The sequence below is a fragment of the Platalea leucorodia genome (assembly GCF_965183815.1).
Source record: "Platalea leucorodia genome assembly, chromosome: 3".
Taxonomy (NCBI): domain Eukaryota; kingdom Metazoa; phylum Chordata; class Aves; order Pelecaniformes; family Threskiornithidae; genus Platalea; species Platalea leucorodia.
In genome coordinates, this window is record NC_138825.1 from 57,341,543 (window position 1) to 57,364,651 (window position 23,109).

The 23,109-nt window shown below is 38.1% G+C and overlaps 1 protein-coding gene across 1 annotated transcript in view; it reads left to right on the plus strand.

The window, feature by feature from the left end:
* Window positions 1–3,667: 3,667 nt before the first annotated feature.
* The window catches only part of ESR1 (estrogen receptor 1), a gene marked incomplete at its 3' end in the record, with an annotated part of 113,742 nt that continues 94,300 nt past the window's right edge, over window positions 3,668–23,109 (plus strand). The window contains exon 1 of the mRNA XM_082306272.1: window positions 3,668–4,176. Coding sequence (XP_082162398.1) covers window positions 3,749–4,176 — 428 coding nt within the window. The 5' untranslated portion in view covers window positions 3,668–3,748. The remainder of the gene's footprint in view (window positions 4,177–23,109) is intronic.

The following is a 23,109-nucleotide window of genomic DNA, read 5'->3' on the forward strand; positions in this document are numbered from 1 at the left end:
TTTCCTTCCTGTTTCTTCCCTATATTAACATATGCATACATACCATGTATGCATAAATCTGGATGGATCAAAGTCAGCATTAATTTTATTTGTATATTGCCAAACATCAGAAATATAGCAAAAAACCCAATCTATACCTGATATAAATTTAGCAAATCCTCAGATTTTGTAGAACCATTTTCCCTCTATTTTATTACGGCTGTCTGAGGAAGACTGGGATAGACGACTTTCTCCTTGTAGTATGTTCTTGGTAACTCCAAAAAAATATTGGGCCTTCATTAAGGTGAGAGAAATACATAGGGCAGCTTGGTTGCAGTTGAATACACATTAGTGGTGAAATTACCAAATCTGGAAAGGTAGCTTTCCCATTGACTAAGTATTTGTTGAACACTTCTCTCTAGCACTGGAAATGAAAATGCTGCAGCCAATTCATGTTTTTATTTACTCTCTGTCATTACTACATGTGATTTCTTTTTTTTTTTTTTTTTTTAAAAATACACAGTGAATGAGGCAAGCCCTTCTGTATGAGATCCACATACTTTTAAAGGCATACATGAAGTGGGATTTAGTGAAACCAAATTTTTGCATAGACTTTGTGTCCACTGGTAAAAAATACCAAATATTATTGTTATATCCTGTACACATTTCTGTATTGTGCTAATAACATGTAAAACCTGACATCTAATAGGTCAGAGTGATGAAACTGGGTGGTGGAGTAAGTCCTGACCTTTAAGCACGAAGACCAGGTTTTAGAAACAGGTCTCATTTTTCTGGGGGGTGAGCCCACAAGCAGATGCATCTAATGCCATCTCTAAAGCAGGGTGAATTAGCAGCATGTGTTAATTTGGAGCAAGCAGGATAGTTGTCACCACGCAGGACAAGAAAAATACCCCCCTCTGATATAAACTGTTGCATTTTATAGCTTTTTTGTATCACAAAATCCCACATGTATTATGCAGAATCAAGAATTGATTTTTGCATTATATACAAGTCAAAAATTCAATTTCTTCATGGGATTTGGCTTGACTAATGCCCCGCCTCGCCCTTGCCCTTTCTTGCTCTCTCACTTTTCTTCCACAGAAAAAGTAAGCCAAACATTACTGGATGCTATCACAGGGATTCCCAGCCAGCCCCTAAGATCTTGTTGGTGGCACTCACATTTTTTATTCTGAGACATGTGCCAGGCTGTGTGCTGCAGGGATACTGCAGCTGTCTATTGCTGAGCCCTTTTAGGGAGCTGGACTTTAACTTTGCACACAGGCTGGTGGAAAGCTGCTCCTAGGGTCCCCGGTTTAAATGATATGGAGCAGCAGTGATGGTTCTTTTACTTAACCCTATTGTGTGTTTTAATGCTGTTTGCATATGGTGGAAATTTAAAATATTTGTCTCCCTGAAAACACACAACCCTCCCAAAATAATTAATGAGGTTTTTAAAAACTGCATGCAAGGAGCACTGAGGTTGCACAGGACGCACTCAGAAATCCACTCTCTGTGTGCACGCTTCTGTCTTCTGCATAGCTATTATGCTGGAGCATTTTATTGCATGTCAATAAAGTAATTCTAACATAGCATATATGTTGGACAATTCTTTAAATAAAAATGTAAAGTCCATTTTGTAGAACACTATAGAAGTGGGTACTTCTTATGGCATGCAGATTCACGTTAATTCTCAGATTATGCAGTTTAATACAAGATAATATTTTTTCTATGTATTACCGAAGCACGAAATGAAATCTGTAAGAGTGACTGACCTTAAACTCGTAACTGCCATTCATTTCAGTCTGTGTAGCCCAGCAGACTGGCTGCTGAGAGCTATGCTTGCTCGCTGTTTTGTGAGTCTGCAGATGTACGTTCGCCTACTCTATGCAAACATGCACACACTCTCTTTTTTTTCTCTCACACTGTCTGGCATATTTTCAGAATAACTCTTCGAAGACTTTCTGAACTGCTGGGTATGATTGTCTGATTATTATTTTTTTAACTGGGAACATGTTTAGTCCAGTGTTATTTAAACAAGCTTATCTCTTTGATCAAAGTCTACAATCTGAAATTTGAACAGGGTAGGGAGGGTGTCTGGGTGGGTGAGGACATCTATCAAGTACATATTCATGTGTGTGCTGCTGTGTGCCTGTGGAGGTACAAATGTGTATTGCTTCAGAATAATCTTGCAAATATATAAATAACTGGCTATTTTAGAAGAAGTTCTGAAAACATAGTATTATTACTAAAATAAAACCATTTTTAGTAAACTTTTCTTGAAGCTATTAGTGACCTGCATATTCAGTTTTTTGGTTTCTTGTGTTTTTTGAAGGTTGAGCTGAGTAACTGTGGAGTTGTTTAAGTATAGCATAGACTTTGCTAGCATTCAAAGCGTACTAACTGGAGCCCATATATTAATGCGTTTAGGGTTGACATTAACCTATTTCACTGACTGAACCACAGACCACAGCAATAAAGCTAGAGAGCTTGAAACAGTTTCTAGAGGTTTTCATTTAGCTGGTTCAGGAGAACTGGTTTGTGCAAAGTTAAAATTATACGGAATGAGATTGCAGGATGAAGCATGTGTGCCACACCTTTTCATTATGTCCTCTCTCTTCCCTTTTTTTTTCCTAAAGATAACTTTGAGAGGCATTTCAGTTTATTTTAAAGTGAATACCATTTGATTATTTTAGATTACTTGATTTTCTAGTCTGATTTCAAAATTTGAGTTTTTTGAGCTTTTGTTCACAGGACTAGGAAAAAGCATTTCCTGTATTCAGTTCATGTGTCATGGAATCAAATAATTTTTTCCTAACTTTTAGGATCTTCTTGTAGCAAAGTCTGAATGATGTTTTGTTTCATAGTTTTATAACCTAAAAAGAAGCCGGCAAAAATTTCTAGGCTAACGTAAAGCTTTTCCTTGCTTTTTAATGTTAATATTACACTCTAGCAACTTCAAGTTGCTATTATTGGTGAAAAGTATATTATAAACCTTTTCTTCTATGTAGATATCATACACCCTTTAATTTTGTTAGCTAGTTTTATTGACTGAGGCTCGTTACACACACACACACACAGACGCACGCGCTTGCACGCACACATTCTGCTTTCCCCTATCTCAGTTACAGCATAGTCCTACCCAGGGTCATTACAATGTACACATTACATATTTCTAGAAAACATGAAAATGAATCAAACAGGAGGAGAGATAAGCACAGATAGATTGGAGCCTGCTGAGGAAATAAAAGGCAGTAATCTGCCTGACCACTGGGGTACTCTTCCTGGTTGGATTTAAGTGTTCTTCCCCGTTAGTTGCTGTGGAGTGCTGGCTACCCTGAAGTGAAAAATTAGACGACTAGTAAGAATGAAGTAACATTTAGAGGGACAATGATTTGGTATAACTCCAAAACTAATTGTTTCTGAAGTGATGTTTAAACCGACGTCGGCACAAGGCAAGAGTTCCTGGCTTGCGGCCAGCACCTTGTAATGCATATTAGCGTAGATGAGGAGTTCCTAAAAGTTAGAGAGAGAAAGGGAGGGAGGGAGGGAGAGAGAGAGAATGTGCGTTTTCAGTGCTCACTCTGCATTTGTTTGTATCCTCCTCCTTGCCGAGATTAGAGGAATACCTGTGTAGTGCTGCTTTATTGTGATTTCTGCTGAGCCTCAGAATAGGTTCTGGAATTTTTTTTTAGGTGGACTGCCAGCTGCTGATCTCGCTGTTGACAGTAAAAGCAGATATGTTCCTCGCTCACTGCCATTAGCACTGACCATGACCCTTCACACCAAAACCTCTGGAGTTACCCTGCTACACCAGATTCAAGGCACTGAACTGGAGACACTGAGCAGACCACAGCTGAAGATTCCCCTGGAAAGATCGCTCAGCGACATGTACGTGGAGAGCAACAAGACAGGAGTTTTTAACTACCCAGAAGGAGCCACTTATGATTTTGGTACTACGGCTCCAGTGTACAGCTCTGCTTCTCTCAGTTATGCCCCTACTTCTGAATCTTTTGGGTCCAGCAGTCTGGCAGGATTTCACTCACTGAACAATGTCCCACCAAGCCCAGTGGTGTTCTTGCAAACGGCGCCCCAGCTCTCACCCTTCATCCATCATCACAGCCAACAGGTACCCTATTACCTTGAAAATGAACAGGGCAGCTTTGGGATGAGGGAAGCTGCTCCTCCAGCCTTCTACAGGTAAATGCTACAGATAATTTTTCTTTCTTCTTTAAGCAGATGAATTGAGAAAATTAGAATGCGGAAATCTGTATGCTCAAATCTTTTCTTTTTGTGTAAAGGACCATGTGATTTAATTGAATCATCCACGATATCTAGACCATGAAAAATACTGCAAAATAAAACAAAACTGTAATTCACAGCTCACTGTGACTGTAAGCTGTCAATTTTGAAAACTATACGTAAATGAGAAACAAATTAGATAATGAGTATAAATGTTTCCTGGGGAAACAGGAAATCATAACCGATTAAAGAATGGCAAATGACCTCCCTGTTGTAATATATTAGAATTACTGTCTGAAGTATACTAAAAAGACTTCTACCATCACACATTTCTGCATATGAGTTGAGTGTTTGTTCAGCTCTTAGCTGGTAGTAAGAGTATTTTTCTCTGGCTTCCTTTACAGTGTGAGAAGTGGCTTATATAGGAAGTAGTTCAGAAGCACAATATCCTTCCTAATCAAACTGTTAGAGTTGACTCAGTGACAGTATTTCAGTCAGTAACCACCTTCATGAGCTATCCTGAGAGCAATGTACATATTAACCTGCATTTTTCATTGGAGGGTGATATATATTAACCATAAATCTGGCATGCTGCATTTCAAAAGATAAGATTTTTTTGTTTTTTGTATTTTTGTCCCTCAATAGAAGGGTTATTTTTTTTTTTTTGTCTGGAATAGAAAGATAAAAGTGTCTTTGAAGGGGGGGAATAATTTTCCTTGGTTTAATTATTTATTGTCAGTTGTGAAAACATTTATGTAATTTTTGAACTAAGTGGTAGAAATTGATAGAACTGTAGCTTCCAAGAAAATATAGTCATACACACCAATACCCACACCGTTAATGTTTGTGCAATGTTAAGAGCATAGTTTTGCATCAGCTTATTATACTGGGCTTCAGTGAATCAAAGTGAACAGTTAGATGTAACGGTTTTTTTCCTAAACTTTGCCTGTATCTGTTTATTTGAGAGATACAAATGAGTTTGCTAGAAATGGAACGACTCTGAAAAAATAAAAGCAAGTTGTTTTTTCCCTGTTGAGGGCCAGACTCTGCCAGACTTATCTGCACAATATAACATGTTACTGTGAACAGCAATGTATGTTCTTAAAGACTAACTCAGCCCGACTAAGAATCTGGTAGTAGAATCTGGTCCAAAAAACCAGATGATGATTGCACTTTTTGCAAATTATTAACCAATTTTGGGGAGCAGATGGAATAAAGACTGGTGAAATGATAGATAACGGTTATGTCAGACTGTTGAATACAGTGATCTGTTAACTGAATTGATTCAAACAAAATGCATTTTAGTACAACCAAATACAATACTGCTAGGAAGAGTGAATACATGTCAGAACATAAAGATCTTGAATGATTACCAGTGACTTAAGAGGGAAACTGCACGTTGCACTAAATTAAAGTTGTTGTTTTGTTTTTTTTTTTTACATGAACGTCCAGTGCAAACTTATGGTGAAAAGTGTGTAAGTGGCCTTAGATATGTAAACAGTGGAGTAGTGAGTCTGTGAAGTTGAAAGACAGAGGCAGAAAATGTACTATAGTCAGGGTATTTTACTTCAGAAGAATCAAAACCAAGAATCACCTGGAAATAGAAGTTGAACTATGGAAATAATGTCCTTTTATATTTACATAGTGAAATGAGGTGAGACACTTCAAAATAAAATTAACGTACTTTTTTAGTTTAACTACTGGAGCAAACATGTAAGGTCAGTGTTGGATTCCCCATTTCCTGACATTTCTGATCAAGGGTGGGTGTCTCCCTTGAAGATGTGTTTTAGCCATATGCAACTGATGAGGTTTATTGCAGCAGTAATTAGGTGAATTTATGATCTTGGATATGCAGGTGGTTTATCTGCATACAGTGTTATACAAATTATTTAATGGTCCCTTCCAGCCATAATTCTGTAAAGCGCATCTTACGTGGTAATAAGAAATGTGTATCAAAGTGCTTGCTATGATTATATTTTGTTAACAGGCATAGCACTGTTGGAATTAAATTGATAAAAGCTTTCCTTTTTTTCTTTTTATTTTTGCAAGATTGTGTTTACAAAGTTATCACCCTCACAACATTAAATATTAGGCATTTATTTTTGCGTTTTGGCACAAATCCAACCACCAATAGTCTGTTGAAAATAATTTGAATACGTGTTCAATGTCTAGGAAATATTTAAATATCTAATCATGGGGTTTAAGAACAAGTTCTTTAAAAAATAAAGTAATGCACAACTTTCCGATTTACTTTATTCATTTGGCTAATCTCATTGGTTTCAACTGGGTTATGGGAAGAAACAGAGCATGGGGCAGTGTAATTTGGCAATGAATAAATTGATGCTGGAGATTGGAAGATGTCTATCTACCAAAATGGTGAGTTTCTGGAACAACCTACCAGTAGGAGTAGTAAAGGCAAAAATTCTCAAACCAAAAAGCCTTAACAAAGTTTAAAAAGGATCATGATCAGTTTATGATATGGCTGCCTGCTTCTATAATAAGTAATGTAACCTAAGACCCAGAAAGACTCCTCTGCAATCCTCATTTACCTTTTTGTGTAACAGAATTTGTGCTGTTTGGCTTGTAAGACAGAAATATTTGCATTGCATCATCCTGTTATACTCTGGATTTCAGATGCAAATGCCGCATTCAACAATACAAGTGGCTAGGACAATAAATAATCATTGTAGGTTAGAGTGGAAAGTATATTCTCTTAATAATTGGACAAAATGTTAAAAATATTCAGTCACAAAAATCAAAAGTTACTGTATGTGATAAGGAAAACTTTTAATGTAATTTGACTTTGTTAATAAGTATTCAAAATCTTGCTGACTATAGACAAATGTGTAGCTACATGTGTATTAATTCTGGAGTTATATTTTATTTCTTTCAAATAGTGTTTCCTTTTCCAAAAGGCTTTGTCTCTTATTGCAAGATAATGACAGGCTTCTGTATCTAGCTGAAGAACATAAAGATACATAAAGAAAAGAAAAAAATATACCAATCTCCTTTCTGGAGTCTCTAAATCATGGGACATCAGAATTTGAGAAAAAAGAAGGGGCTTAATTAATTCAAATTGTGCTGTCTTTAACTTGACCCCTTTTATGTCTGACCTTGTGGCTGCTTTTATAGTGAGCCAAACTAAAATACCTTTCCCTTATCTTACAATGTCTGTATCTTCCAGTAAAATGGAGAAGACGTAGCACTAGTTATGTTTTTAATTCTCTTCAAATCTCACTTATATTTTATTTTCTCAATAATTTTTATAGTAGGTTTTTTTAGTAAATGCAGACTAGTAGTTGAATACTATTAGAGGAAATCTTGTACTCATGGATATTACAGTAAATTGATTGAAAGATTTCTTTTGTTCTTAACTATTAAATTTGAGTTCTGGTCGTTTCTGGTTATTTCCTTGTGCTTTTCAGCAAGTTTTTGTTCATTTGGGGAAAAAACAAGAAGCCTTTCAGTAGCTAATTTACCTCAGTAAATTCCTACAAGCAACAGCAAAGATGAATCCTTTTCGTTCTGCAAGTGTGTGATGTTCCTGTGTCATCCCACTGAGTTTGCACTTTTCAGACCTGAAGTAAAATCGTGCCTGTATTTCAGGCTCTCTGTAGCCTGCGTTTGGTGCTGCTTCTAAATTTGGCCAAAACCCATGTAAGAATGGACTGCACCTACCTGATGAGGGAGTTGTCTGTCAGTCTGTAGTGAGTGACAGAGGCAGAGCAAATCAGTGTACAAACAGAAATACCAGATGAAAAATCATTCATTGCTCCCTCCCTTTTAGTGGCTAGTTTCTGAGTACCTTCTGGTACCTCAGGCTCCAGGTTTAGATTAATATAATAAAGTATTTCTTTAGCTTTGGTCCCAGTTATCATACTGAAATTGACTCTGAAACATTTTGAACCTGTTTTTCCAACCAATATGATCACAGCTTTAATTTTTAATGCTTGCTAAATTTGAGAATGATTACAAATGTAGATCAATCCCTCTTCTGCTGTAATTCATAAACCCATCAGTCTGAAAAATAGTTACTTAACCTAATACGTATTTTTTTAGCTTGTCTGATTCATTATGAATCTTTCTAGCTCTTCATGCTGAGTTGTAAACAAAGTGGATTTTCCAAATTTTAAAATCAAAAGAATGTTACAATGAATGCAAAATTCAAAGATATTTTTTCTTTTTTTTTTTTTATGCAGTATGAGGTATTCCATAACATGAAAGAGTACTATGTAATGTAGTGTTTTGTTTTGGTTTTTTTTGTTGTTGTTGTTTATTTTTCTCTAAAGCATGCATTTGTTCTAAGGTCCCCTCTTGAACACAGTTCGAGTGTTCAAGCAGTTTCTTGAACACTCGGAGTGTTCCTCTTTTCAGAGCTTGTACTGATGTCCCTGACAGTTTTACAGCAATAGATGACTGTAATGGAAGAGACAGGAAAACATGGAGTTATCCTATCTCATGGAAGCATTGTAAAGATAAACCTGTTAAATGTTCTGAGATATTCACACATGACAATTACGAGAAACTTGTACATACCAGCTTTGCTGTTTCTGCAGCTCTTCTTAGGGAATGTGCTGAATGTGCAAGTGTGCTTGCACCATAAAGTCACCAACCCATATTTTTGAGGAGCACATGTGTTCTGTGCCTCCTTGTGCCCCTGAATAAGGCCAGGCAGCAGTGGAAAGGGACAAAGGAGCTGTAATGCTTCCTCATTATCCTCCTTTCTGCCAAGGTAGGAAGATGAATCTCACCTGCTCTCTCTGAGCATCCTTTCCGAAGTTTTCTTCTTATTTAAGAAATCTTTCTTCACTTCTTTAGCAGATATATTTTTTGTGTAAACCACAGACTCAGGAAGTGCTCCATATACCAAGTCCTTTCCACATGGATTTAAAACTTGTGGTTAAAAACATGTTTGTTCAGGCAGCCTGCATGGATAGGGTTCACCTGATTAAATATAGACGCCTAGGGCTTGATTCAGTTTTTCACCCCTTACGGCCTCTCAAATAGGGTCTAAGGTCAGACGGGTCTAGCAGATATGACACAGGACTTACTGTGCAGCTATACCTTTCTGGAGTAGGAGATGGGCGTCAGTGAGGGTGATCACCTAAGACACCTCAAATGGCACGCAGCATGGACAACAGCATCGAACCTTCACATGGACTTTCTTCTTAGTCTATGGAGACACAGAGAGAAAGAGGCACTGTGAAGACACACATTGTCTCTTTCTAAGGTACCTGACTAAAATAGACCAGGCGCATTACGCTCTAAAAGTGCAAGTTTCTCTTTCTAGACTATAAAAGATGGCTGAAGTGACTAATTCTGGTACAGATATCTACTGAATGAAGATGAATGCCCAGTGATGTTGCAAGTTATGTGAAATGAATCCCACCCGTATGTCTCCTGTTTCTAAAGAGTCAGAGCGGTCAACATCTGTAATCTCCCTTCAGATAGACACTGCACTATGTCCCTTGAAAGGAAGACGGGGAATTGACTCTGTGTCATTGGCCTTGATTGCTGTTGCTCTGAGGCTATTGAAACAACAAACACTGCTGGCCATATCTGCTCTGATAGGGAAAGCATTAGTTGCTGGCACCAGTTCCTTCAGCAATTGCAAAGTGAACATCAAATGCCAGTGTTTTTTTATTAAACCAATAAGAAAGGCTGACAAGAGCTAAGGCATAGCTCCAAACAAATGCAGAGAAGAGCCCTGCAAGTGAAGTGCATCCACTTCTAAAAAATGGAGTTTTTCATAATTTTGATAATTTGATATTGTTGACAATGAAACACTAAAACTAATCATGGACTCTCTGGTCTGTCTGCAGGGAGTTTTCTGTTATCTATTCAGGCATAAAAACTGAAATTAGAGTGGAGGTGCTGTCCTTCAACATTCTCATTTAAGGTGTTGCTTTCATTGTATTCATTACGGGGGCTGTTTGGAAAATCGTCTGTACAGAGAGAAGTCACATCTGAGGTTGTACACTATCCCTGTGTATTTGGGTGGCCTTTCCAGTGAACTGCAAAGGCCATTATTTACCACAGCTCATTAGGAACCCTGATCAGAGTGACACTGGGCAAGGTAAGGCATTTCTGCTTTTCTGCCAAGCTCAGATTCCAGTTGCTGGGAGGGTTCTTACATCATCTGAATCAAGATATTCTTCTGGTGCAAGACTATGAACGTGTGAGATACTGCTTGCCAGATTTAACCTACCACATACTTAGAGTGATACCTGGATACCTGTTAGAGACAAGAAGAATTAATAGAAGAGTAAGTCTGCAGGGTAATCTTATTCCTTGACAAGATACTGATAACAATATTGGATTCAGGAGTGATCTGGGCATTTTGTTTTAACCTTTTACTAGAAAAAGGAAATATGGCCCCCAGAAAACAGGGAGCTTAATTATGACTGTCCTGAACATAAATCCTATTTGATAGATGTACATAGCAATTTCAATGGTCTTTCAACCATTGCAATGACAGTCTTAACTAATGACACAACTGCCAGGATCTATATAAATAAGAAAATATGCCTCCTTTTTCTTCACTGCATGGAAGCCATTAGTAAAAGTAAAAAAATCACAGTAAAGGTTGAAAGTCAGAAATAACTAAGACGACTTCTTAAACAAGCAGTTGGTCACTAACCATGAACACCCATGCATGTAACCACTTCGTATCCAGTGGGTGGAATTTCAGTCTACAATGACTGTTCAAGAGCGCAGTCTGTCTCGAATCAGACAACATGGGTGGAATATGTCACATTCGGTTTCCACGCTGCCCACTGTCAAAACTTATCTCCCCAGGACCCAGGCAGCAGCATCTGTGTAGAGTAACTGTTGAATGCCACAGGGGAGAGCCTTCCTCCCCCTTTGGGGATGACACACCAGTGAGCGTCTAGGCAGCACTGGGCTGCATTTAATGCCGATGCATTTCACTTCCCATTCATAAGCTATGTGAGTAAGCAATGTATTTTTCTATCTTGATCATCATATTCAAATAGGGAAACTGCTTTTAACTGATTTTCTAGGGACAAACTGTATTTCTCCTTTGAAGATTTTTTTTTGGTGTCTCATCAATTTGTGGTGCAAATGTCTAATTCAATTGCTACTTCCAGTCTTCCCTCCCTCTTATTTTATTACCTGCTATCATGCAGAAACACTGCTTTGATCACTGCAGCCTACTTCAGTACTGACTTGTGTTGCTAAGACATGGCTATGGAAGACTTTCTAGGATGCTACAAAGGGGATGTCAAAGCTAGGAAGAAAGGGGAAGGGAAATTTACTGCAACACAGGACAAATGTCAACTCTTGCTAAATAAAAATAGTTAGGAAGATGCCTTGCAGAAAGCAGCAGCTGCAGAATAAAATTCAGCATAAAATTTAGGCCCTAAATCTTAAATCACAAGACTGGGAAATTCATAATATGCTTTCCAGATAGCCTCCAATGTGGATTTTACATATAGCCCTGTTAAAATTAGAATATATAATACCTACTGCTTTCTTTCTATTTCCCTTTTTCTTTTATTTTTTTTTTTGTTAACTTTAAATGTAATTCAAGTTTGTGACACAAAATCTATTCATTCATAAATCCATGAAAAATATTCCAGTTTTTAGAAACTTACTTTTTTTTTCTTCTTCAAGTTGATCTGTAAACAGATGGAAGCTTAGAAGGTGCTAACTCTAAAAATCATAATTTAATTTTACTATTGAAGACAAATACTAGAAAATCTGATCTTTGGCAAAAATAAAATGTCACATAATACCTTGTCATCTGTGTTTTCAGTTAATAAGCTAGCAAGCATTCTTAAAACATTTGTTTTGCTGAGCTATCTTGATCAAGCGGTATCTAGTTATTATTCAGTAACTTGTATCAGCTGATGTCTAAAGAAAATTAATTCAAATAAGTGTTCCCTGCTTTGGTTATTAGTTACAACTTGAACTTGAAAGTAAGGTCCCTGTTTCAAATTACATATCACAGAACCTTTGTATCCAGGAAACTGTAGCCGTGGCAGAGAATACTATGGCTGAGAGTGTGCACCAAATCTAGGTATCTTTGGGGAGCTAATATGTCGAAGAACAACTTTGCCTGTTTGCTTCCATTCTGCAGCAAAATGATACTCCTCCTTCAGCCAAACTGATAAACACAAGCAAGGAAAGATGTGTATGTTGCCAACATATGAGCCACCATAGCACATTTATTACCTTGCAATAGTTTTGCATGGTTTCGATTATTTAGAACATATGGGTTGAAAAGTATTTATAGCTTTATCTTGCAATGCTATGAGAAATATAATCCTAATTTTCATCTGCAAGGGTATCAATAATAGATAAAGCATACAAATCCTGGAAATGGTTCGGCAGAATAATAAATATCTGAGAGCATTCTGATTAGGTTCACGGAAAAAGGTGGCGAGATAGAAACCTATATAAAATAACATAGCTGAAAGTTTTAATAGCAACGATATCAGAACCAGTACAATTGTAAGAGTCATGTATTAAGAGTATGCACCAGGCATATTGCAGCTAAGAAGTTAAGAAGTCAAACATTGCTAAAGCAGGTTGCACATTGATAATGTGCTACTATTAACATTTCTTCTTGATCCAAGCAATAAAAAACCCCAACCAAACAAAGTGGAAATAAACCTGATTCTGCAGAGAAATTTTTAAACACCCCAGAGCAAAACTCTACTTTAGTTATAGACAGTTCTAGTAGCACTGCTTATTATTAAGTCTGCCTAGGTTCCTCTCTTTTTTGGTTACTTAAGTTGTCCAGCTTTGGCTGATATTTTCAGTGTTAGATGATTGTTTCAGGTAATTTTTTTTTGAACATTTATAAAAAAATGGCTCAACTTTCTAAGTATCATGAAGGGAAAAGAAAATTTTGCTGTAGTCATGCAAAAAAACCCAAAACTTTTTCCACTGGACAGCCTAGACACCTTTGTATTACAGATATAGCTCTGATATTTGGTAGTGTGAGGATGCTGTCAAATCAGGTTTTTTTTTGTTTGCTTTTCCCCAGAAAACCTACTTGAATTTAAGCTACAAACTCTTGAAGCATCTCACTATTCACAGTGGGAATTCGTTTGCATTTGCTAGCCAAATTATATGAAATTTCATGTGTCATGCACGTTCCACCCTATGTCAGCAATTATATATTAGCTTGATTGCAAAAGCATCCTTCTCTGACAAAACGTGTGAGGTTGCTTCATTGCACAGCTGCATGGCTTTTGAACAGGACTTTCTCTGCAATTATTACTGTGGACTGAAACAAGTTACTGAGAGATGAGAATCACAGAGTAATGTAAGTTTGAAGGGGCCTCTGAAGATTATCTGGTTAACATTTTGCCCAAAGCAGGGCTAACTTCAAAGTTAGATCGGGTTGCTCAGGCCCTTATCCAGTTGAATTTTGTAGATATCCAGGAATGGAAACTCCACATCCACACAGGACAATCTGTTACAGTGCTGAATCACTCTCACTGTGAAAAACTTTTTCCTAATGTATAATCATAATATTCTTTGCCCAAAGTTGTCAGATGTCTCTGATCCTTTCACTGTGTGCCTCCAAGAAGTCTGGCTCTGTCTCTTTTAAAGTCTCCCATTATATAGTTGAAGACAGCAATAAAATCTTGCCTTATCCTTCTCTTCTGAAGACTGAACAAATTCAGTTCTCTCAGCATCTCCTCATATGTCATTTGTTCCAGCACCCTCCTCATCTTGGTGGCTGTGCGCTGGACTTGCTCCAGTTTGTCAATGACTGTCTTCAGCTTGGAAGCCCCAAACTGGAAGCAGTCTTGCAAGTGCCAAGGAGAGGGGAACAAGCTCCACTCTCAGCCTCCTGTCTATGTTTATATTAGTACAGCCCAGGATGTGTTTGGCTTGCTTTGCTGCCAGGGCACACTGCTGACTCCTGTTCAACTTGCCCACCAGCGCCCGCAGGTCATTCTCTGCAGAGCTGCTTTCCAGCACCCTCTGTATTTTTGCAAGGGATTATTCCATCCCAGGTGCATGGCTCTGCATTTTCCAGTGTTCAAATTAATGAGATTCCCGTTGGGCCATTTCTCCAGCCTGTTGAGGTTCCTCTGACTGGCAGCTTTGCTTTGCAGCATATCTACCACTCTGCATGCCCCCTCCCCCGCATTTGGTATCAGTCATTAACTTGCTAGGGGTGCAATTTCTCCCTTCATCCCTGTTGTTAATGAAATATTCACCTCAGTATTGATTACACAGGAATGCTACTAGTACCTGGCCAAATTAGAACTGCTGATAAAAACCTGTTGAGACTAGCAGTCCAGTCATTTTCCACCCACCTTATAGTTCATCTGTGCAGCCCATATCTCACTACACTGGGAATGAGAAAAATGGTCTCTCTTCTGCTTTTAGTGTCCTCCTCCTTAATCTGTGTTAGTTCCAAAGAGTTTGGCAAAAGTCACAGCAGCAAAATGCAGTAAAAATCTAAGCTTGCAGGATGGGAAGATGGGAAGAGGAGTAAATAAAGGTGGTCTAATTGAAGAACAGAATGGAGCCAGTGAAGAAATCCGGAGGGTCTGGTAAGGTAGAAACTTTGAATCTCTGGTGAGGTGCTGTGGCAGGCTGTTGTGAACTGGCAGACAGAACATGGATGAAGAAAAGAGGGAGTGCTCTAGTAGGAGAAGGTAGATATTGTATAAGGACCTGGAAGAGTTTGTGGTGGACCAGAAAAGTGAAGCTGAAGGAGAAACTCCAGAAGAAGACTGAGCTGGAGATAGAGAGTGGAATTGAAAGGTACTCAGGGACTGAGACTTGGACAGGGGACAGGGGCTATAAATAGGATTGAAACAGAACAAATGCATGTTGGAATGCATGGGGAAATAAAAAGGCTGACAGGGAGAAACAGGAACTACGGAGCTGGGCCTATGTAGAACAATCTTCCTCCCAACAGATATGTGCAAGTTTTGCATTTTATTCCTGTCTATCACAGATTTATCCAGAAGGTAATGGATTATCTTGGCTGTTGGTTCGTTCAGTAGCCCAAGTGGCAGAGGCCTGGTGCTGCAGATAGGAGCTTCCATCACTCCTGAAACATCAGCTGCCACTCAGAAGGACTCAATGAGATCCTGTTTTGGGTGTTGATTGTTTAATTTCTTTAAAGCCTTGGTATTTCTCATGCATACAGAGAAAATACAATAAAGTTACATCAGTAAGATTGTAACATCAGCCTTCCCAAAGCTGAAACATGCCAGAACTAAATTTGTTTGCATATATCTTTCTCTGCCTAATGTCCTAGCATGTGAAATGAAGATACTACTGCTTTATCACATGTGGAAAATTGACAAGACTGTTTTCAGAGCAGGCCTGAATAAGAAAGAAGCCATGAGGCTACATATGAGCAAGGGTGAAAACATCCAAAATATTGAGTAGGTGCTCAGTCAGTGAGTATGATTTTGGAAAATAACAATGGTATTACTAAATGAAGTATCTGAAATGGAACAAAAATGTTTTACAGGCTTGTTAAACACACATGCCCAGCATTTTTCTCAGAAAAAACAGAGCATAAATATATTTCCACTGCTGTCCTTATGTGGAATTGTATGTTCAGCTACCTTGCATTTATTTATTTCATAGGTAGATAAGGGATGACTGCACAGAAGCAAGGAGTTAATGAGACAGTTTTTCATGTTCTCTAATTTGCTTCTGACATGAACTCTGAGATACGACCCTCAGTTTATTGTATTCCTCGCTTAAGATGAAGGATTTTGCTGGTTTCATTTCAGCAAAGCACTGAAGATCTTACTCTTTGGAGGGAGAGTACAAATATCAGTACATAAGCAAATACTAAACGCTGTCTGTACCACTTTTTTTCAAAAATGTTTAAGAAAATTACCTAGGCCAAGACTGCCTTTTCAAGAAGATCTAAAATGTTGCTGTATGGCTAGCACCGGCTTCTTTATTATTCATTAAATGGCAGCATTAGGTATTAATAGCTTCAAGCTGTTTTCATGTATGACCCATTTTCTGACTTACACATGCCTTGTTTCCTCTCTCTCTAATTCACTTTATGGTCAACAAATGTGGATCTGTCTGGAAATGGCAAGCAACCTGAAAGCTGCATTGCCTAAGAGACTGGCCCTGCTTCTGTGCTGTCCCTCCAAGTTGTTCCAGAACTAAAACCCAGGAGAGCAGAGCAAAATGAGTTGTCTGGTTTATAACAGGGGAGATACAGTAAGAAGTAAGTGAGAACAGGTCTCCAACAGCTCCACTTCATGACTTCTGACAAGAGCCATGTTTAAGTCATGTAGCAGCCTAAAATGAATGGAGTCTGGAGGTGGTCTTTGTACAGTAGACTTGATACCAGATTACTTGGGGAAAGTCTCCCTGTCCCAGAGATATTCCTCAGGTCTGTGTCTGCAACTACTCGGTCCTTTTCTGATGACATCAAGGGGCAAAGTTTAAAAAATAAGGTCAAGGTCTGTGTGCTAAAGCCAATTCTGAATCCCAGATTCAAAATCAGAGTTTTCATTGCAACTTTATCTCTGAGTGTGAGAGATGTTCAAAACTGTTTTTGTGAAAACTGAGACTCCTAAAAAAGTGTAATGCTAGACATAAGTTAGTCCAACTAAAATATGCCAAGTAGAAATAAAAAAAGAAATATGGATCTAATGGAAAGGAAGTAAAGTATTTCAGTGCTTAATAAATCTGAAATCACTAGCTTTACTGTACACCTCAGTGATGTCAGCATAGACAAGGAATGGAGATTTTATTTACTGCATGCTGTGAATCATTACGTGAGAATCACTACAGAAATGTTTAGAACAGGTATTTCTTCAACTGGGAAACGAATGTAGTGTGCTGTCCAGGTTTTTTGTCTGTGTTAGGCTCTACACTAAAATTGTCATGGGGAACAATTAACTGAAGAGCTACTTTTATTCCTTAGATTCCCATATCAGCACTCTCAAGCTATTTTCTTTACCTGTTTAATCCTTTGATGTTCTGAGGACATGAGGTGCTATGTTTCTATCATTAGACATGTGCACAGCTGCTGTATAGAAGGAACAAGTCTTGTACAAGATGATGCAGTAAAAAAATTATTTTATATTTGCAATCAGAAGTTATGAGATAAATTTGAAGTTTAGTACAGATTCAGACATACAGAAGATCAGATATTAATCCTCATATTGTTAGCTGAAGTCTAATACTGAACTGAATTAGCACACCACTAGACAAAAGTAATTCCTATTGAATGTGATTTTGCATAGATCTAATTTATAAACCCATTTCAACTGTATTTTCTGACCAATTGAATTTGTAATGATGAGAGCATACTGCATCCATGACAAAAGATTGAACTATTGTGATTCATTAATTTAGCAAAGCTACCTTATTACGTCCTTGTAGTTACTCCAGAGCATTTCTGAGGGGAACTGATGGATTTTAAAGGATAAATAAAATATTGCATTAGGAATCTTGCTGCTGAACTTGAAATTACCATTTTAAAATTTTTATTCTTTTTCAAAATAGTAATAACAATTGCTTCAGCTCTTAGGACAAAACTTGAGCCAGTTCAGTTTCTTTTCTGACAATATGCTGTTTTGCTTTTTGCATCTGCACATATATATCAAGGGCTTTAGCTAAATTTCATCTGACAAGTTCAGAAAAATATCTCCTGTCTCCCTAAACAAAACAGAACCCAAACCATTTGTTAGAAGGTGCTTTGAATATGAATCAAATCTAAACCAAAACCTACTTGCAGGTACCTATTCATACATTATAAGTTCAACTAAGAGTTGATGCCTGTTATGTTTGGTGGATTTTTGTGAGTCTGCAGAGCTGTATCATATCAGCGGTGAGATATTTTTGTCTCTCTTTTCCTATGTCTTTTTCTCATCTCCTGACTCACTAGCATGTGCAGCAGCAAGGCTTCTCTTATGCCCCGTGATGCAGTTACGTGTACTTACCTTTTCAGAGTCTGCTGCTGTACATACACTTGCGCTCTTGTTCAGTTCCCATGGGATGTGTGCTCCAGAGCGTGGAGCTGGAGAGGACCTGAGCTCTTGGGTAGGGATGCAAAGGGTTCTCCACATTTTATCAGCAAGTGAAAACAGGAATCAAGAATATGTCTCGTGTAACAGTTCCCACTGGGATTTGTGGAGCAGTGCTGAAGCTGGAGAATGAAGACACAATTAAGTCGCCTTCAGTCAGAATGTCTGCACTGTTGGCTTATCTTTCTATTTTACTTATTATACTTTCCAAGATAACCTGATTGAAACTGGTTTTGGATTCTGGATTTGGCAACAGGCTGTTGTTGGCCAGAATTATTTAGCTTGGTGATCTGTAAATCTATATAGATATGTACGTGAACTCAAGCGACTATGGTTTGAAGCTTGGATATCTAATGCTACATGCTTCAATTCGAAAACAAGTACCTGAGATGCTAGAGGGAGCCATATGAAGAAAGACAGTACCATTTTAAAACTATTATTGATGTTTCAAAATACTTTTATTAAAATTAGAACAAAATTAAAACCAAAGCAGAAGTAAATCAAAGAATAGAGGCCTTTGGGCAATAATTCAAATATCAACCTATTTGTCTTATTGCATACTTTTGATATACTTTTGAATACATGGACTGTTTGAAAATCAAGCATTAATTTTGGTCATGTTTATACCACAGTAAGCCTAGACAAGAGCCTGGTGTTGTGTCCTAACCTGCTGCTCATTCTGGAATAGTAATGTCTGAAATACAGACTGTTGGAAAATTTTCCGACCATTCTGGTGTGAGGAAATGCAAAATCTGTTAGGTTGTTTTGAAGAAAGGTGAGTCTCAGCTGCTGGCTACTACTCAGTCCTAATGCCATGAGGGGCTGAGTGGCTGTGGTCAGATCCTGCCGGCCTTCCCAGAGCAGAGATGAGGAGGGATGTGCTGCAGTCAGCCCCCAGCCTCAGCTCCACTGGGCTGCTGCTTCCCTGTCGAGGCTTGTGCTGGACCGTGGTGGGTTAGTAGGTTTGCCGTGACAAGCTTAGTGCAACATCCACTTCCAACATTCAGCTGTATGCAACAAAAAATATTTTGGCTAGACATGAGTAAGTAGATGTTTTTTCTGCCCTAGGTAGCCATTAGAGAATATTATGCGACAAACAGAAATTGAAACCTGAATGGTTTTTTTTTTCCTTTCATTTATAAGAAACGTGCATATCTGGAAAAGAAAAAAAGGTAAGATTCAGCAGAGATTCCTTGTGTCTAGTACACTGGCATTATGTGTGTCCCATGTGAACAGGTAACAATATGTTTTTAAATATCATGACAGAAATGTGGCTGCTGTGTCCGTAATACTGTACATTTAATTCTGCATGAATTTGTCTATCTAATAGACTTTTTCCTTCCTTTGTAATTTATAGGGCAGGGAGCAATTACTGCCTACCAACAATAAAAAGTGAGAAGATTAATGAGGTGCTATATTGTGGCACCTCTGAAGCATTTGAGCTTGTTCTCTGTTACTATGAGGAATAAGAAATGACACAAACAGATGACATGGATTTGCCAAAACAAAATGCAACTTCTTAATGTCTTGAAACAAAATTATCACCAATACAAAAGGCAAGTGTACGGATTTCTCACAGACCTAATTTCCCACACATTACTGTGCAAGCTACCCCAAAAATATGTCAACAAGCAGTTTTGCAAACACATATTATGTGCAGTTGGCTACATGAATGTATTTCCTACCTTTCATGAGCCATGTTCTCTTTGCTTACTATTGATTGCATAGTCAGCATATGCAAATTTATCTGCGGACATTATCTGAATGAATAATTTAGCTACATTGGGATAATTTAGATAAAGTAGATATGTAAAAACTTACTGTTTACTATTTAGTTAGTACTGATGATTGAGACACCTGCACATGAAGAAAGACAGAAAGATCTGCAGTCTACAAGCAGGAAAGAGAAGATACAGAGGAATGAGGACAAGAACACAGTCCAGTTTTTCAATCTGCTAATTTAATACTTTATACAGTTGTAATGTAACCATTAGCCTGATCAACGGAAAGAGTTTGTCCTCTGTCACATTTCTGGTCACGATTCCTATGCCTGCATTAGTAAGCCAATGTGACCAGAAAGTTGGGCTCCTTCCTTCTTCACCCTGCATTTTCTGGCCTACTCCCTTGCCTCAAGTCTTGTAGCTGTGTGTTGAACAGCATTAATTTGCTACTCTGGAGAGCAAGACTGTCCGGTTTGTCAGCAGTTTGCAGTTACTGCTTCTTGGACATAAAGAAAAATGACAGCTTTTGTAGCCTTTAACACTAAATTTTCAGAAGTGATGTCTAGGGGTTACTTAGAGAGGTGCTGAACACTTATGGCTCTCCTTGAAGGGAAGGAGAGCTGTAGGATCTAAGAAATTTAAAGTCAGTTTGAAAATCAGTTTGGCAGGGGTGTCTCAAATTGTATCCTTTATATAACAATCTGTTCAGGTTCTATTTCTTATTAATTTTATTTTCTATTTCTTACACTTTCAACTATATTTTTAGCGTATGTAATTTTGTGTTTCTAGAGATCCTTTATGACAAATGTAATACATAAGTTATATTTTATTTCACTGTATGTCGACAGGGCCTGGCCTTATAAAGCTAGCACATACCTAACAACTAGGCTACGTGGCACTGCCAGACTTCACTGCTCTGTTTCAAACTCTAACATGTTTATCACGTGGTTTACTGTTCATTAATATTCAAAGAATGAATTTGCATAAAAAGTTCAATCCAGCACTTTCCAGAGGACAAATACGAGTCAAGTACCTCAGCTGGAGCAATGTTTCCTCACAAACTACCTAGATTTTGTGAGGCAACATGTTTCTGTGCATCCATCTTGCCTCCATTTTGACTGAAAGGACAAACTAAAGCATGATACTTTGAGGTCTGCATCTTTGCTACTAGGGTGCAGAACTCTCAAGACTGAAACTTGACCTAATTTGTTATTAGTTTTTCTTAACAGAGGAAGAAGAGTATATAACAAGCTACGAAGCAGAGGTATTCTGTTGGCCTGGCAGCACTAGAGTGCTGTGAACACTTTTAGCAGCCCAACTGTGCAGGTGCAATGCAGCCCTTGTTATATGCAATGACTGGTCGGTAGGACATGTTTTCAGACAGGCTATTTGTTTGCCTCCTGTCATGCTTTTGTCACCTGTCCTTTGATCATTACCAATCATTACACTCAGTCATGTGCTTTCGTCCCATCTGTTACACTTGTTATGCTTTCAAGCGTATGACTTTCAAGTCATATTTGAATTTCTGGGCTGCATATTCCTTGTGCATGGGCATCAGCTAGGACTGGTGTCTCTGTCTTTTCAGTTGTCAATGAAGTGTTGTACCATAACATGCAGTGTACCAGTCTTGGACTGGCTTTCATCTGCTGCTGATACTGCAGGCTAGCTGTGGCCTGCAAGGAAGTTAATCTGCTTGTATTAGTGGGATTGTGCAGGTCCCATGTACGAGTAGTTTGGTTTGATGAAACTGGCTTAAGCACAAATGGGTCTGTATGTTTAGGAACTCTTTTTTTCTTTCACTGGGCCCTAGAATGTGCACTGTTAGTCCAAGGACTGCAGATCCTCTGTTCCTAGGGTTTACTGTTTTGGGGCAAGAACAAGGAGCTGCGGATAAACCACATCTTCTGGGACAAGTACACAAGCATTTTTACATGCAGGTGTCAGATTTTCCCCAAGTGCCTAGCTCCTTCCCTGCTTCCCATATCACGTCTTTGGGCTCGGCACCTCTGCTGAAGTCTTTTTCCTGTATTCTTACTAGCAGCTGGAATAGAGTGCCTTGTAAATGGCCTGGGTGATAAACATTTTGGGAAAAGATTTTTGTCTCTTCTCTGTGCTTTTTATCAGTTGGTTCAAGAGGTCTGCATGCACTTTGATGAACTTAAAAGCACTACTTTAAGTAGTCTTTTATTTCACCAGGGTTTATTTTCCTGTGGCCTAGAGCGGTCTGATTTCTCTGCTGGGACCATATGTGGCTGTACCAGTGTTTTGTTTCAAAAGTTTATTTTCAAATGCAGCGTACCCCTTAAAGCTACATTTTCAGTTTAAAATGTCATTTTAAAGAAAAATAGCCATTTGAAATGATAGATTGGTTTAGATTGGAATTTTTGAAACAATGTTATCTAAATTGTAATGTTGTGTTATACAATCTATATTCCTATTTAACATACTTTTTGAAGTCGGTGTAAAGGAGAACACTTATATCTTTCAAGCATTTTTCTTTAAAAATGTCTTGTTTAATGTTGGTTGCTGAAAGATTTTCCTAGGAATTTCGTGAAGCTTTGGGTAATTCGTTAAACTGCAGTCTTAATGTGTGCATCTGAAATATTTGGAAAGAGGACTTGCCCAAGAATAAAAGGAACACATGAGCCCATAAAAGTCCTATAAAGGCATGGTGAAGGAAGATTTATGGCTGATGCCTGTGTTTTTGCTGGCATTTACCTTTGAAATAGTCTGGAGGTAAGTGTAAGAACCTGACAGCACTTCCTGAAACACCCTTTTCCAATCTATTGAGTGCATTTAACCTTTTCCTTTCAGAATGTAGGATTGTGCTAGTTTATCTGAATGTAAAAAAAAAAAAAAAAAAAAAAAAAGGCCTAGTGACTGAATAATTCTGAAGGAAGTTACTAGGAACAGTGAAACCTGGAGAAAAGTCTTCTGGGTGTGTTATATTTTATATGAAAGGCTGAACTTCAGCTTTTTCACAAAAGCCGTATTTTAATTCTAAGACGCATATAAGAAATGCAGTGGTACAATTTTTCAGCTTAATCTTTGAGGCTTAGCATAACTTTAATGGAGACAAGGGTGACTGACTAGATATTTCTAAAAATGTGAAAGCTGTAGAGGATATACGCCAGAGATTGTCAGCTGAAGCTGGCCTTTCG